The sequence below is a fragment of the Eutrema salsugineum genome, unplaced genomic scaffold, assembly GCF_000478725.1.
Source record: "Eutrema salsugineum unplaced genomic scaffold, Eutsalg1_0 scaffold_11, whole genome shotgun sequence".
Lineage (NCBI taxonomy): Eukaryota > Viridiplantae > Streptophyta > Magnoliopsida > Brassicales > Brassicaceae > Eutrema > Eutrema salsugineum.
This window is the reverse complement of record NW_006256901.1, coordinates 124828-140941: the sequence shown is the minus strand read 5'-3', so window position 1 is coordinate 140941 and position 16114 is coordinate 124828. Positions and strand designations below refer to the sequence as shown.

At 36.1% G+C, this 16114-nt stretch overlaps 3 protein-coding genes across 9 annotated transcripts; 2 read left to right on the top strand and 1 right to left on the bottom strand.

Moving 5' to 3' along the window:
• The first annotated feature begins 1022 nt into the window (after window positions 1-1022).
• On the top strand, window positions 1023-2607 carry LOC18025795 (transmembrane protein 230). The gene is made up of 2 exons (XM_006409000.2): window positions 1023-1389; window positions 2295-2607. Exons 1-2 carry the CDS (start codon window positions 1200-1202, stop codon window positions 2414-2416), a joined length of 312 nt encoding a protein of 103 aa, XP_006409063.1. The 5' UTR covers window positions 1023-1199; the 3' UTR covers window positions 2417-2607.
• A 539-nt stretch (window positions 2608-3146) lies between these two features.
• LOC18025794 (UBP1-associated proteins 1C) lies at window positions 3147-4972 on the top strand. The gene is made up of 6 exons (XM_006408999.2): window positions 3147-3321; window positions 3414-3488; window positions 3670-3800; window positions 3993-4362; window positions 4492-4605; window positions 4709-4972. Exons 1-6 carry the CDS (start codon window positions 3235-3237, stop codon window positions 4775-4777), a joined length of 846 nt encoding a protein of 281 aa, XP_006409062.1. The 5' UTR covers window positions 3147-3234; the 3' UTR covers window positions 4778-4972.
• Window positions 4973-5645: 673 nt separating this feature from the next.
• Window positions 5646-13850, bottom strand: LOC18025793. Of its 7 annotated transcripts, none has more exons than XM_024160388.1 (16): window positions 13666-13850; window positions 12598-12671; window positions 12170-12508; window positions 11842-12094; window positions 11114-11409; window positions 10098-10277; window positions 9179-9937; window positions 8978-9063; window positions 8828-8887; window positions 8658-8746; window positions 7781-8254; window positions 7594-7668; window positions 7329-7399; window positions 7176-7233; window positions 6825-7047; window positions 5646-6735 (listed from the first exon to the last, which is right to left on the bottom strand). In XM_024160388.1, exons 3-16 carry the CDS (start codon window positions 12487-12489, stop codon window positions 6110-6112), a joined length of 3570 nt encoding a protein of 1189 aa, XP_024016156.1. In that variant the 5' UTR covers window positions 12490-12508; window positions 12598-12671; window positions 13666-13850; the 3' UTR covers window positions 5646-6109. The 7 variants fall into 7 exon arrangements, with proteins under 7 accessions (XP_024016156.1, XP_024016155.1, XP_006409061.2 ...); XM_024160387.1 differs by having other exon boundaries at window positions 12170-12489; XM_024160385.1 differs by having other exon boundaries at window positions 6110-6735; window positions 12170-12671.
• Between the last annotated feature and the right edge of the window lie 2264 nt (window positions 13851-16114).

Sequence of the window (16114 nt, the reverse complement as noted above, 5' to 3'; positions counted from 1 at the left end):
TAAACCTATGTGTCATACCAAGTTGTCCTCAAATTATTGAGTGGAGAAAATTTGTATAAGCCTATGTGCTCACAAAATCGAATTTTCACAGGCCATAGAACAAAAGTTGCAACTTTGTTCCTGAAAGAAAGAAAATAATTGGAGATGTGGTCCAACTTGAGCTTCTGAGATAAATTGTAAGATAATTGAAAACACCATCAAAGAAAATAGAGTGGCATATCGAAGATCGAAGATAATTTGTCAGACAATCTGAGATAATTTGCTAGACAAATGGTTTATAGAACGTAAAACAAGGCACATTCTTTCTTTCGTTCTTTCTTTCTTGTTATCTTTTTTTTTTTGTTTACTTTCAAGACAATTCATTTGGACAAATGATTAAGTAAAAACTCATTCTTTCAGTTTATTTGACTGATTGTTGGTGGTGAAATACAGGTTTTCTTCATCGTCCTCAGGTGTCTGATCTGTTCATCCCTGAAACGCGGATTGTGTAAGGATTCTCCTGATCAAATCTCTAACATACAATCCGTTTAAAGTTTGATAAAATCTTGGTCCCTTCTCTCTTACTCAATAGGTTGTTTATGAGGAGAGGTTTTAGATATAGTTTTGTAATAAAGTAATGACTTCTCTCTAGTGTAAATTTACATGACTGTAATGATCCATGTTTATATGTATCTTTTTTTATTTCTTATTTTCAATGTTAGATCATCCTTCTTGAAGATATGAGTATATATCACTTCATTGTTGTTCAAATAGAGAAAACCAGAACATAAAGCAAATACCGGAGATATATGGCAAAGGAGAATGATGAGATATACTAAACATTAGTCTAGATGCTTTTAACTTAATAGAATTGTTTAAATTTATATGGCATCTAGACTAATGTTTTAGTTGAGATATAAAATTAGGCTACTTTCATAATTCTCTTTAAATTTCATACTTTGGACGTTCTGCCGTTTCAAGATTGAAATTAAACGACACGTAGTTCTCGTTTAAATAACAAATCCGGCGAGACTTGGCTGCTTAAGCGATGCGATTACTATCAATCTCCGTCATCTTCCGCATTAACTCCTAAAAGAAGCAAAAGAGTTTGATTTCGTCTTCGAGCTCGCGATCTTTAGCTTCCACGCGACAGAACCCTTCAAATTGACGTCGATTTGGTTCCGACTGTTTTCCGGTGAAGTTGATTCAGAGGGTATTCGATGGCATACGTCGACCACGCGTTCTCGATATCGGACGAGGACCTAATGATTGGGACTTCGTACACCGTCAGTAATCGACCGCCGGTGAAAGAGATCTCACTCGCGGTGGCTCTCCTCGTGTTCGGAACCCTAGGAATTGTTTCCGGTTTCTTCATGGCGTACAATAAAGTTGGTGGTGATCGAGGCCATGGTACGATTCCTTTTTAAATTGTTACTAATTTTCGCTTGCACGATTCACTTAGCTTGCCATTAGCTGGTTTCTAGACATTTTTGTTGAATCTGGGAGAATTTTAAGTCCTGCTTCTTTCTTGTGTGTTTTTCATTAATGTATAGGCTTGTTCGTTTCCTGAAGAAACCTAGTTTGGAAGATCTAGTGAATATCTTGTGGCGCCTAGTGTTGGACTTGGTTTTGATCTTTGTTTCTAGTGAAACATGTGGAACTCTCAAACAAGTATCTAGAGGCATGGTTTAGGCTTGGTTTTTCTCTGATAAATGTCCAGTGGTAGGTTAGCTTTAGAGACAACTTTTGTATGATGATCTTAAGCTTTTCTTCTTGTCGGTTTTTAGTCGAAAACAAATAAAATGTATTCCTCTGATCTCATCTTGATTGTTTCCAGTTACGAAATGTGTTTAAAGGGATGAATATTTTATAAAAGCCTGTGTTTTTGCAACATATACTGATCTTCTCTGCTTGCCTGAAACTTCTTATTGATGCATTTTACAAAAATCTTACTGCTATGTCAAACAAAGAATCTGATAGCGAAATAGATTCTTTGTATCAGATTCTTTGCATCAGATTCTTTGTATAGTGAAATAGATTATTTCCTTACCATTTCAAGAAACGATCACTTGTTTATCGTTGTCAGTTTGTCACATCAATAAAATGTAACATGTTCTCGCCTTCTTGGCTTCTTTCTCACTTCTATCTCCTTGAACAAGAACACTGGAGAAGTATACACCAAGTGTGTTGTATAACGTAAAACAAGACACATCCGTTCTCTTTTCAGTTTCAAGAAGATTTATTCGGACTAATGATTTTCTGAAGAAGAAGACTCACTCCTCTGCTTTTTGTTTTTTTGTTGTCTGGTGAAACAGGGATCTTCTTCATTGTCCTCGGGTGTCTTCTGTTTATCCCAGGGTTTTACTATACACGGATTGCATATTACGCTTACAAAGGATACAAAGGTTTCTCCTTCTCAAACATACCATCGGTTTAACCCCTTATGAATCCTCGGTCTCTTCTCTCTTACTCGATGTATAGGTGGTTGTTTCTGAGGGCAGGTTTTATTTTGCTTAAAAGCAATGACTTCTTCTCTTTAGTGTGATTTTAATTTTTAACATTACTTGAATGATCCATGTTTGATATGTATCTCTAGTTTTAGTAGGTGAATGAAATTTCGTTTTAACACATTTAGAGTAATTGCAAAAAAATTCCCAATTTCAAACTTAATCTCGTATGTCAAACTGTGTGTCGTTTTCCTTCAGATTACATTATTACGACAGAGAAAATTGGTGGTATATGTAATCTCTTGTCTTATGCAAACATACGTAAATTTGGAGATTCCATATCCAAATGGTTCTTCGACGGTTGTGCCTACATAATATACGTCAGGAATCAGTTACACCTAAACCGCAAATCCAATTCTTTAAAATTAGTACCGGTTTAGCTGAATTTGGATCTTCCTCCTCTCTATCGTACCGCCACAAACGCTACCCGTCTCTCATTTCCACATCTCTCTTCTCAATTTTTCTCATTGAGTTTATTGAGTTTGGTACGGTAAATTTGGCTTTGGTTCGGTTTCTATGTTTAAACCAAAATGTCAGCGTTGCAGGCCGTCTCATTGTTAGAGACTAAGAAACCATGTCGTTTTTAATGTTCCAAAACAGCGCGTTGTTTAATGTTCAATAAACGTTATAAACCCTAATTTGGATTGGTCTTAAACCCCCATTTCCGATCCACGTTCCCAAAATTTGATTTCTGCTGGAAAATTGTTCCCCAAATTGTAACGAGGACTATCATCGGAAGAGGAAGACGATGGTTTGGTTTCAATGCGAGGATTGTGGAGAGGAACTGAAGAAGCCAAAGCTCCCTAATCACTTCAGGATGTGCAGAGCCACAAAGGTCTCGTCTCGATTCAGTTTCTTCTTTTATAATTGAATCTCTGTGATGATTCTTCGGGTAAATCTCTTAGCTTTTTGTTGCCAATCAAATAGTTATCGTGCCTCGACTGTGGAGAAACGTTTGGGAAAGATAGTGTACAAGGACATAACCAGTGCATGACCGAAGCTGTAAGGACATTCACCTTTTCTATCAATCTTCTTCTCCTCTTTTGTTCATCTGTTATGTTTATATGCGTTTTATGTAACAAACTGACTTAAATTTTAGGTTTTGGCTATGTCTTGGAATAAGAGATTGAATAATTGTTTCTGTGTCTTGCATGTTTCTGTGTATTTTTTCTTCTGAATTTAGGAGAAATATGGTCCAAAAGGTCAGTCAAAGCCATCTAATGGCACACCTGCGAAGCCAAAGGATAACACGAAGCAACAGCCAGACTTTGATATAAATGTCGGCTTATCAAATCGATATCCATGGTTTTGTAGGTATTCACTTCTTTCGCCTTTCCTTACATTTCTTGCACTACACACAAATGCAGTTTAATGTATCGAGGTTCTTCTATGTTGTTTTAGGAGTATAAGAATCTATATGTTCTTTGGATTTTATAGAGCTAGTGTAGACTTGTGGTGAGATTTTATGAGGACATGGTTTTTGAGTATTTATCTATTTGATTTCAGTTTGTGTAACACAAAGGCTACTAGCCAGCAGACTTTGCTTGCCCATGCCGATGGGAAGAAACACCGAGCAAAAGCAAAAGGGTTCCATGCTAAACAACAACCAGAACAGTCCACGGTGGATGCAACCGAGAATGCTTCTAATGGTGATTCCGAACAGAAGAAAGTAGATTTGCATGTTTCCTCAGGTGTTGTTGCAAATGGAGGCTCGCCTACTGAGAAGAAGAGAAAGCTAGAGACTTTGGATGAAACAAGCAATGGAGAGGTAGTTCAAGCCGAGAAATCAAAAGGAGGTGAAGCAAAGAAAGCGAAGAAGCAGGACCATGAGAAGAAAATCAATTGGAAGAGGTTGATCATTACGGCTTTGAAATCTGTACGTATCTATCGGCTCACTGACTTTCGGTTTCGAATAGCTTCTTTTTGCAACTTGCAGTTCCAAAATTTACCAATGCAATGTGTCTACATAATGTTGTAATACACACATGAATTCGCATTGATACAGAACGAAGAGAAAACTTTGAAGATGAAGAAACTTAAGAAGCTCGTCCTAGCATCTCTTGTGGATTCAGGCATAACTCGAGACAAATCTGATATCAGTGCGGAGCTAGAGCTTAAGGTCAGGCAATTACAAATCTCATCCGCGTAATTAAGATGCAACGATCTTTTTCTCCCTTTAAGAAGAAGTTCACATTAAAGTCTTTTTGTTTTCTGTATTGCAGGTGAACTCGAGCTCCAGATTCACGGTTGATGGGAAGTACGTGAAACTTGTGGCTAAAGATTCAGTCTAATTCTTGAGACAAGAGTCGGATTTTGGCCCTCGCATTTTTGCCAGATGATTCGTTACCGTTACTGTCTGTATTAAAATTTGTATTGTCATTAAACTTTCGTATTTTCTTGAAAAAAAGACGAAAACCCTGGCACACTTCTGAAGTGGCTGAATTTTTTTTCTTGGAGAAGACTATAAATGATTAATGAGTGCGGTTAGCAAATGTGCCGTTTTGGGGGCAAAATGGATCTTACGGGACCAGATGCACAAACAGAATTATAGCGTCTTGAGCAAACACAAACTCAAGACTGAAGCAAACTCTTCCTTTCTCATCTCTAAACATTAATTAACCATACCTTTACATTACAAATATTTTAACAACGAAATAGAAAAAACACACTGGTAAAGACTACAGGGAACCTGTTAATGGGAGAAACTGAATTTTATTGACAGAAAATGTATTTCCAGAGAGGTAATGGCTCTGAGGTTATGGAAAACAACAAAAATACCGAAGCTCAAGAAGAAGAAGAAGAAGAAGAAGAAGACCCTCCATTTACATATATCAATACAAACATCACTATCATCACTCTTTTTTCATTTCTTTCTTTCTGCCACAAAAGCTATTTACAGCCGGAAGTTTAGCTACCAACCTACCCCTTACCCGCTGGACCCAAATCCACCAAAAAAGAAGATCAAAAAAGAAGCCTAAGAAGAAGAAGATGATGAAGATAGCGTCTTGAGCAAACACAAACTCAAGGCTGAAGCAAACTCTTCCTTTCTCATCTCTAAACATTAATTCACCATACCTCTACCTTACATATATTTTAACAACAAAGGTTACTAGAAATAGAAAAAACACACACTGGTAAAGACTACAGTGAACCTGTTAATGGGAGAAACTGAATTTTATTGACATAAAATGTATTTACAGAGAGGTTATGGTTCTGAGGTTATGGAAAACTACAAGAAAACCGAAGCTCAAGAAGAGGAAGAAGAAGAGGAAGAAGAAGAAGACCCTCCATTTATATATATCAATACAACATCACTATCATCACTCTTTTTTCTATTTACAGCCGGAAGTTTAGCTACCAACCTACCCTTTACCCGCTGGACCCAAATCCACCAAAAAAGAAGATAAAAAAGGAAGCCTAAGAAGAAGAAGATGATGAAGAAAAGAATCTATATGACCTAATTTTCTGGAGATAACATCCTAATAACGCATCCCCCGGTAACTGGTTATTCGTTTAAGGAAGCAAAAAAATTCTTTTACCTCTATGCTTTTTTGTTGTTGTTGTTAACTAGTATAACCAACAAGACTATACAGATATAGAAAGAGTGAGAGGGAGAGGTGACCTCATAACTTTATGTTCAGTCCTGAGAGATCATCCATTGGTATTCCAAGCTCTAGGATATCGAAATCTTCTTCGTCATCCATGTTAAACCATGAACCAATATCACCTGGTTGCGTATCAAAATCATCTGGACCTCCCAAGCCATCTGGTATTTGTAGCTGAGATAGGTCAAGAATCGCCTCTGTCTCTTCCAGTGTCTCCAAGTTATTACACTCGCTGTTTGTTTCATTCGATTCGGGTAATGGCGCTTTTGGTTGCTCCCGGATCCTAACAGATGAAGATACCTGGGTTGTTTTCTGCTTCGGTTTTGCTTTCGGTTTTCTTTCACCCTTGGCATTAGACAAGGAAGGCCGGCCAATCTTATTGGTTCCATTTCTAGATGAAGCCTGCCCTTTCCCATCTCTGTCCCTCTCACTTCTCTTTCCCTTTGTACTACTTGAGAGTTGTGTCCCAATACGAACATCGTCATCTCTCTTCTTGACCTTATTGGACCATGATGTATCTTCTTTCCCCGTCGTTTGTTCTAGCAAGGCATTTTCAGATGCTAGAGCATCAGAGGAATTGGTATAGTTCTCCAAGTTCTGCCCAATGCGTGCCAACGAAGAGCTTAGCTGTGTGCCCATGGGTGCTGCCAGGGAAAGAAAAAGAGATACAAATTAGCAGAGCGAATATGGACTTGGAAGAGATTTCGTTATTTATTTACACAATAGATCGTACTTGAAGTCGACAGAGTATACTCATTATTCACGAGAGAATCTTCGGCTGTTGCCAACCTGGCAATGAACATATCCTTAATTTCAGGCTCACTGAAGCAGCTTTTGCCTGTCTCTTCGAATTGATGGCATCGTTCAAGCGTCCTTTTAACAAAAGCAGATGCAGCCTGCTTTGAAATCTTGTTATTGGAATTTTTTCCAACAACGGTGTGATGACGCCTACTTGCCTGTAAAAGAAATGAGACGAGTTATCAACTAAGAACATTGGAGTTTAGCAGATAAGTGAATTTGCTACGGAAGCAAAATATAAAAATACCAATCTGAATAGGAGCCATTTTTGAAACAATTAGTTTACCTTGCTTTTTTCATATGCCATTTCGATGAGTTTATCATAACCAAGCTGATCAAACTCCCTATGTAAAGGAAATAAATACATATCAAAACTGTCAGATCATAATCCGGATCCATAAAGGCGTAGAAAAATATCGGAGTACGGGAAAATTCATACTTCTCCTGACTTTCTTTCATCTCTAAGGCAAGCTTTAGTAGCATATCCACAATCTCTTTCTTCTTTGAACCCTACAAAAAAAAAACATAAGGACCATCAAACGATGTTTTCCTGTGGAGAAAGTAAACATGGGACATACAAACATTTCTTTTTGTCATCTTACACCGGTTTCTTAAGAAATGTCAGAATCCACCTAAAGTACTTAATAACCCTCAAGGGGACGAAAACCATAAGAAAACAATAAAGTATTTGATGAGAAAGATACCTCCTTGCAGATGGCCTCCTCCAACTTTTTGATTTCGTCAACAATTTCGTCATCCTCCACGTTTGAGATACTAGGCTGTAAGAAAACACAAGAACAGCATGCCAAGTTGCAAGATACTTCAGCAATAAGAACAAAAAGTACATAGTAGTAACAAGTTTCTAAATAGCTAGGATACTAGCCTGCATACCATTGGTTCTAAGGATATTCCAATAGACTGAGCTTCAAGATAAATCCTTTCATCTATCCCCAATTTATCATACTGAATGTCTAAGAAGTCGATGGGTGAATGATCTAAAAATTTGCCATTGCAGAGGTGGACTGACTTATTACAACCCTTGAACAGAATTGCAGACTCATCGTCCTCGGATTCATCAAGGTGCGGCCTTTCGTTGTTTCTAAACCCATTGAACTCCACCATATTATTCAGAACACTGAATTCTGAGGCTTCATCAAGATCATGCGTGGCCCCAAATCGATCAACTTGTATATCTTCATTTACACTCATCGAGTCCTCAGAAATCAAAGCTGATAGTAATCTCTGGTAAAGTGGACAACCATTGGAATCCACCCTGCTAGTTCCATGTTCCCCAGGAACTAAATCACGATTATCAACTTCAGAGGACGTCAGAACGGGTGAGGGACCCATGGAGGAGAGTTCTCCCTGAAAGAGGGGAATAAAGCAGTACATTATTGACTGTCTCAAATGTGTTGAAGTTAACATGCTTAAAGCTCTGATTAGCTTCCGTCGCGCCACAAATATTGATATCTATCGAATCATGTATGATAACAAATCTAAAAGACACTTGACGCCATTATTCTACTCCTTTGGGATTTTCTCGTTTCCCTTTACCTTTACATTAGTATGTGCAGATAGATACCTAGGGAGCGATGCATAGTAAAATTAGTGCACATATAAACCCAAACCAAAATTTCTTATATTACAGCCCTAACCAACTAGACTATTACATAATTAGTTCAGGATGTCAGGTGTGAATAAGTTCCAATAAAGATATTTCTGTCAAATTCTTAACAATGAGATCTGAAAATGAAGTAAAATGTTTCACCTGGTGTTTCACGAAATTGATATGATCATCAGATATTAAGCAAAAGTATCGCTCCATTTGCTTCCAGAAAGGGTTGGGAAATTTCTGAGCTGCATCAATGACAAGACAATTCAATCCAGAAATAAAAGTTGGTATACAGCATAAAAGAGAATAAGGAAACAATATTTTACCAAAAATTACAGCCGACTTAATAGCCGCTTGTAGCTCCTCATGGCCATTATCTGAACCCGCTAATAAATGTAACCAATCCATAAATAAAGGAGTAAAACAAAAATAATCCAGCCAAAAGAGCAAAGTCTTATTAAACTGAACTTGGTTACCATGAAAATCTAGTGTTGAAGAATTTGCTGCCCGTTTGTAAGCCTTACGATCAGATAGTTTCCTAGTGGGTGGGCGACCTACCTTACTGCACAGAACTCATGAAAGAAATCTACGAGATAAACACCATGGAGTTCAAAAAAAAAACTTAAATCACACAAGAAAGAAAATTAGAGAGTACGTAGAAAAGAGGAATGATCTACCTTTCACTCTTGTCAAAATTCGGTCTTGCACTGCGAAGCTGCTTTGCTGTTCCAGCATTCTTAAGTTTCTCTACTCCCGCTGGATTAAGAGACCTTGTGGAAGAAAAGCCACGGCCCGTCCTTCCTCGTCTTCTCACACCATCCCTAATCTCCTCACCAGTAGCAGGCTTGTTACTTTTTCTTGATTGTAAAGAAGGGATGGACACTTTAGGCAAAATCTGTGCAGCTTTCCCACTAACCTCATCAGACTGCTTCCCCTTGATTTTAGACTTGATCTCAGGGGGGCCAGATTCTTCACTTTCTGATAAAGTTGCGGCGGAGAAACTGCTTTCACCGTTTAGTTTCAATTGAGGAGAAGCAGCTGGGGAGCGTTTATGAAATCCAAACCCAGTTTCAACACAGCCAGCATCTAATATATTATCTGAGTAAGGAACTTCGTCGTTATTAGAAACTATGGGAACTAAATTCGTCCTTCTTGCTATACGGGATATCTTTTGTGGTCTTTGTTTAGCCCATTGAGTGACAGGTGGTGATGAAGATCGATTTGGTGCCATACGCTTGCGATGTGTAACCCCTGACAATGGTGGAGGCTTATTTGTACAGCCAGAGATATCCCAGTCACTTGGGGATGGAGTGATATGGAGTCCTAGCGACAGTTTCTGAGGTACCCCTGATCCAGATCTAGGCCCGCGAACCGAAGCATTTGTTTTTGTGTCTGAAACCAGACTTGAAGAATTGAATTCATCGTGAATATTGGACCTTCAAAGAATCCAACAGAGTAATAAGTACGTAGAAGATGATCAAAAACAAAAGTGGCTAAAACAGCAGGAAATGATATGGTAAACTGAAATCTTATAACTAAGCTGCAATGTGATTGATAGAAAAACTCAAAATGTATGATTACGATTATAACACATACTTTCTGACAGCCCTGAGATTCACCCTTTCCTTATCCGAGCCAGTGGAGCGTTCTCTCTTCTCAATGTACAATGAATTATGATCAGCATCGATCCTTGACACTGGGGAATGTCCGGCCAACGTCTGCTGAGAGAGGTTATCAGATCTACCATACCCAGTAGCTCCATTGCCAGCCGCTTGCCTACAAAAATCATTCAAACAGGAGATTAAACCTATAGAATAACCACCAAAGTATACAGAATCCAAATTGATCGAGAGGAGGTGAGAAAATAAAGAAGTAAACAGACAACAAAGTGAACCCAGCATATTCTGAACCCTTGAAACCATAAACCTACCCCACTTCAATGGATTAAATAATCATCTGAATCAAGGTCATTTTCAGTCAGCAAACCACCAGTAAAATTGTGAAAATTAAAGGAAAGGAGATATAGCTGGTGGAATTACACACCTCACACTCATGCATCTTCAACATACAGAAGTTTTTTAGAGCGAAAAGACTCATCAATCCAGCACATACTTCTATAAGGTCAGATAAAATCATGTAAATAAAGAGACAATGAAGAGCAATCAATTCTAGTTCGTGAAACTACACTTATCATATTTTCCCTAATTAACTCCAAACAGAACACGTAAAGTGAAAGTAGCGCAATTACGAGACCAGAAGCTTTTTAGAGCGTAAATAATCATCAACCCAGCACATACTTCTATAAATTCAGAAAAAATAATGTGAACAAAGACAGTGTGAAGAGCAATTAATTGAAGTTCGTGACATCTCACTTCTTCTTTTCTTTTCCTAATAAACTCCAAACGGCGAACAGTATATGTAAATGGAAAGTAGTGCAAATACGAAACCTTCAAAAAGAAGTATGCTAGCTAAGTACATCTGAGAAAAGTTATTTGAAGAACATACCTCTAAGAGCATGGCAACAATCAATAAAAAAGCATAGTAAATACCAGCATTGGACATTGTATGTTGACTGCATGAAAAAGCTATTGTGTACATAGAACAGCTCATACCTTAACATGTTTGAGTCACCATTCAACTTCGAGCGGAAGTCACCCATTGCCTTCTGTTGTATTCCCAGCTTCAAGTCTCGATAACCATCAACCACTTTACTTGAAGCCAGGTTAGGATGACAGTTCGTTTTAATACAGGAGCGTTTTTTCTTCATCTTTGACTTTTCCCAACCATCAATACCAATTGAAGTTCGATCTTCACCTTGAACTGCATTGTGATTTGCCAGCCGCGTTATTTCTTTATCTCTGTCTACAACAGCTGACTGTCGAACAATAGGATTGCTTCGAACATCCATCTGAACCACAAAATAAAGAGATTAAGGTTTTCCGAAGCAATAATGACGCACTGACTAGTAAGTGAGAGCCTACTGAATATAAGAAGACAACTGCTATGATATTACATTCCTTTATCTAATACTTATATTTGAATGCAATTCAAAATAAATAAAATCTACTATATTTGGTGGCAAAGTGCTTAAGTGACGAAGCTTCTATATCATATCACAATTTGTGGCCAGTCTCCATATTTTAACCAATAACCTGTTCAAAACATGTACCTTTCCAGTAATCCAAAGCATGCAATTAAACGCAAGCAGAAAAGAGTTATAGCATAAAAGGGCGTATTGGTTCAAGTACAAACCAAGATATCAACTCGACTCAAACAACTCCATAAGGGTCATACATTAAAGGAAGTTATGTAACAAAAAAAAAAGAAAATCATGACTTACCATGGAAGTACGTGTTCGCTTATTTGGAACACCACTTTTAAGTCGTTCATCCAACTTTTGCTGGTCAAGCTCAAAACCACCAGCCAGGGTCTGACTTTGAGTTCCCATTTTATCTAGGCCTGACCCTAATACCATGCGATCACCAGAGCGCTCACCAGAAAACCCTTCTGGTCGAGACCTCTTCTTTGTAGGCACAGTTGGGAAAAACTTATTAAATACAGAAGAAGCTTCGTTGAAAAATTTTAGGCGCTCTCTGTGACCAAAAATATGTAAATGAGCTAAAAGAGTACTTCAAACACAACTAACTAACTTGTAGTAGTTAAACTACCTGGCCTTCACATTGTTTTCGCGTAGACCAGTCTTTAGTCTTTTGATCTCTTCTGGTATAGGAGATGGAATTGACTTCCCTTTCAATGCTCCACTAGGAGACTCGTCTCCTTGTATCCCAAGAGCAGTATTCATATGCCGCTTAAAGTCACCTTGACGAATAGACTTATGATCTGCGGCAACCACCTTAGGATCAAAACGCAAACACTGAAAGAAATTTGTTACATCGGTTTGTGCTATTGGTGAAGTGCTCCTCAACATGCTTGGATGAGATGGAGCAGAATGTTCCATGGACTCACGAAAGCTACTAGATCTTTCCATCTGTGCAGCAAAGTTAGATCTGTATACAGAAGAATAATCAAACTTCGCAGGTGCTGACATTCCCTCAGCTCTTGGAAGTAACTATGTATTATCATAAAGACTTAATACCCAGTGGAGGGCTGACAAGCTGTAGCACATAAATGCTAACTATACAGCTCTCAAATAATTGATTTGCCGTGCACCTGCAATGTGAAAAATAGAACAAATACATCAGCAAAAACACCATAAGTCTTCGGCATGAGAATGGTTCTTGTAATGTTACTTGGGAGACAAACAAATCCCAAAATGTTTCATGTAGAAAATAAATATGAAAATAATCAAAAGAGTGAAGTTGAAACATTTGGTTTACACAGTCCAACTCTTGAAAAGGCCAAAAGTAGAAAAAGCTCCAATATCTAGACCCTATATACAAACACAGGAAGAATCTACATGGGGTTTCAGATTAATCTGATTTCTTCATGCAATCATAGCATATATTCAGCTTCGTAAATATACATTCACAACAAACTTTAGCCAGAAACTGCCAGAACCATGCTCATATCCATAATAGCACAGAAAAACGCACTCTAAAATACTGAAACTAATCAATCGCAAGTTAAGTTCTAAAACCAAATCAGCAATTTAGAAAGAAAAAAAAAACGAAAACCTCTACTAAATGTGAAAGAGAACTAAGCAATAATAGAGAATGATATGGATACTACTCTAACCTTAATTCCAGGAACTATTCTTTCCCCTTACTGAAAATTTCCTCCAAATTTCACTTGCGCTTAGTTCGTTGAGCACCCGACACAATTAGGCAGCTAAATCACCTATTATGCCAGTGAAATACATATCACTAAAAATAAATTCCCCAATTTAACACAATTTTTCTAGCAAGCTTAAGTACAAATTTTAACTGATCATAATTTCACCACAATCTAACTTCATTACCACAAAAGCCCCCAAAAACTAAAGTTGAACCAAGAATTCACGAACTAAATAATACTTTTAATTAGAAACCCTAAGAGAAAGAACTGAATCAAACATAACAAATTGAAGAAATGAAGTAAGCAAAAAAAAAAAAAAAAAAAAAACTTTAGTAAGCAGCATAATCGACAATATTTACCAGCAATAAAAACCATATAATCCGGATCAAAGTTCAAAGATGTAGCAATGAAATGAAACGAAACCCAGTACCTCGAATCAAAAACCGCGGCAAAGGAAAAGCAAAACTCCGCAGGACAAAATACGAGCCGCAAAAAAATTCAAAGATATTGAGGATTGGAGCGTTTCGAAGAGTACTTAAAGAGCTCGAAATCGAAATCCAGCAACGTTCGTGCAACAGCAATGAGAGGACGGGATCGAAGCGAACTCAAGGCTTCGTTTCGTTGCTGTTTTTGATCGGCGATGAAACTAGGACTGCGGAAATTACGTATTTACCCATCGTATAACCCCTGAGGAATACATTGCCTCGTCAAGGTGAAAGTAAGGGTAACTTGGTAAAATACGAGCCGAGCCGGCTCGAAGCAGCTATGGGCCTCTGGCTTTTTTCTTCGACCAATGGTGATTTTACTGTGTACAATTTTTTCCACTAAAATAGATTAGTGTTTTCATTATTTTCTTCCTAAATTAATGATTTCATAGATATATATACTGTAAAGTATTGATGTATAGTTAAATTAGTATAAAGGGATTCTATTATACTATTTCCATGAGCTGCAAGTCTTTTTTAAAATAAAATCACAATAAACTCATAAAGTATTTATTTCATTACATTATATATTTAATTTAACTATTCATAGAGACTTAAATTGATAAAAGATTAAAAGGACAAAGATACAAATCATATATATTATAAGCAAAGTAAAATTTTGAGTTAAAGCTCTCTCATTCAATCTCAGAGTGGCTAATTACCATTTATCCCTCTTTATATTTTTTAAAATTAAATTTAATAAAAAATTATTAAAAATCGTAAATTTATTAAAAAAATTATTAAAAATCGTAAATTAAATAAAAATATTAAAAATCGTAAATTAATAAAAAATTGTTGAAAATCGAAATTTAATAAAAAACATTTAAATTTAATAAAAATTATTAAAAATCGAAATTTAATCAAAAAATATTTCAAATAGAAAATAACGAAAAATTAAAAATTGAAATTTAATAAAAAAACATTTAAAATCATATCATATATAATATATGTGAAGTAAATTTTTCGCTATAAGGTCTCTCATTCAATCTAGGTAACTAATTCCCCTTTATTCGTTAATAAAATTTTAAATATCCTTATTAATTAATTTATTTTCGTAGTTTGTATAAAAATTTTGCTGCCACTTTTAGTTATTTTGATAATATTAAGATAATTTCAATCGGATTATCTGTTGAGCGAGATTATCTGGAAAAAAAATGTACATGTGATATGGGAAATCCTAGCTTAAGTTGAGAGCTATATATAAATATATTACTTTATAAAATGTATCTTAAGCTCAATTGTGGTTTGGTTTCTACATTGGTCGGTTTTTCGTTGTTTTGTTTACCGTCTTTATTTTTTATAAATCAATTTTCGATTTTTTCTATATATTGTTTTTTCCGTTTTTCAGTACCAGTAGTAGTGTTCCTCGATTATATGTTGTTGTTTTGTGTTGTCAGTTATTCTTCCTTACTTAACGTGATTAAAACCATGTCAACATATCATAAATCATCTTCATTGTCTAATGAACAGGTTTTAAGTCTTTTGTTTTTTCGTTTGTTATAAATATGGCTTTCTAAATTCTGTTTATTTTTGGAATAATATAAAAGAGGCCAAATACTCTAGCAGGGCGCAGAGGAAAAACAGAAAAAGGGAAAAACGGAAAAACGAAGTAGAAAAAGAAGAGAAAAAAGATAAATTAAAACATATAGAAGAACATAGAGTTGACGAAAACGTAAAAAATGAGGAAAAAATGAACAAAAAGTCCTAGACCATGAACAATAAGATCAAAATGGGTAACACAAAATAGTGAAGAAGAAAAATGATAAGGAGATGAAGAACTCAAAGTTGAAGAAGAAAACTGAAAGAAAAAGAAGAACAAAAGTAGTAGATGAAGAAAATAAAGTATAAGAAGATGAAAAGTCGACAATGAAAAAGAAAATAAAAAGAAGAATGTAAAGATGCGAAAAAGACAAACAAAAATTAGAAAGAAAAAAAAGTTTGGATAAGACAAAAATGACCAAGAAGAAGTAAAAAACAGAAGATAAAAACGGCTAATAAAAGCAAAAGAAGAATAGTAGAAGATGTTGAAGAATAAGAATTTAGAGAATACAAAGACAATAAAAATAAAACAAAGAAGAAGGGGCAGACAAATAAAACAAAAAAAATCAACAGAAAAAACGAAGAAAAAACCGAAAGAAAAAAAAATCAAGAAGTCAAAGAAGATGAATACAATACATAAGAAGAAATAGTCAAAAACAATGAAAGATAAGAATGATAAAACAAAGAATAGAAAAGCTAAAAAATAAAGAAAAATGAGAAGAATAAGAAAACAACGATAATATGAACAAAAAATAATACAGTGAACAAGTAAGATAAAAAAATAGTCGGATAGAGTCGAAGACAATGAACAAAAAAAAATAAATGACCAATTGGAGAAGAAAAAAGATAATGTGG

Coding starts and splice junctions, on each gene's coding strand:
- LOC18025795 (XM_006409000.2), top strand. CDS start 1,200: ATGGCATACGTCGACCACGCGTTCTCGATATCGGACGAGGACCTAATG. Junction 1,390..2,294: donor TGGTGGTGATCGAGGCCATG/GTACGATTCCTT, acceptor CTGGTGAAACAG/GGATCTTCTTCATTGTCCTC.
- LOC18025794 (XM_006408999.2), top strand. CDS start 3,235: ATGGTTTGGTTTCAATGCGAGGATTGTGGAGAGGAACTGAAGAAGCCA. Junction 3,322..3,413: donor GGATGTGCAGAGCCACAAAG/GTCTCGTCTCGA, acceptor CCAATCAAATAG/TTATCGTGCCTCGACTGTGG. Junction 4,606..4,708: donor GTGCGGAGCTAGAGCTTAAG/GTCAGGCAATTA, acceptor TCTGTATTGCAG/GTGAACTCGAGCTCCAGATT.
- LOC18025793 (XM_024160385.1), bottom strand. CDS start 12,549: ATGTCAGCACCTGCGAAGTTTGATTATTCTTCTGTATACAGATCTAAC. Junction 12,095..12,169: donor GAAAACAATGTGAAGGCCAG/GTAGTTTAACTA, acceptor TTTTGGTCACAG/AGAGCGCCTAAAATTTTTCA. Junction 6,736..6,824: donor GTATACTCTGTCGACTTCAA/GTACGATCTATT, acceptor TTTCCCTGGCAG/CACCCATGGGCACACAGCTA.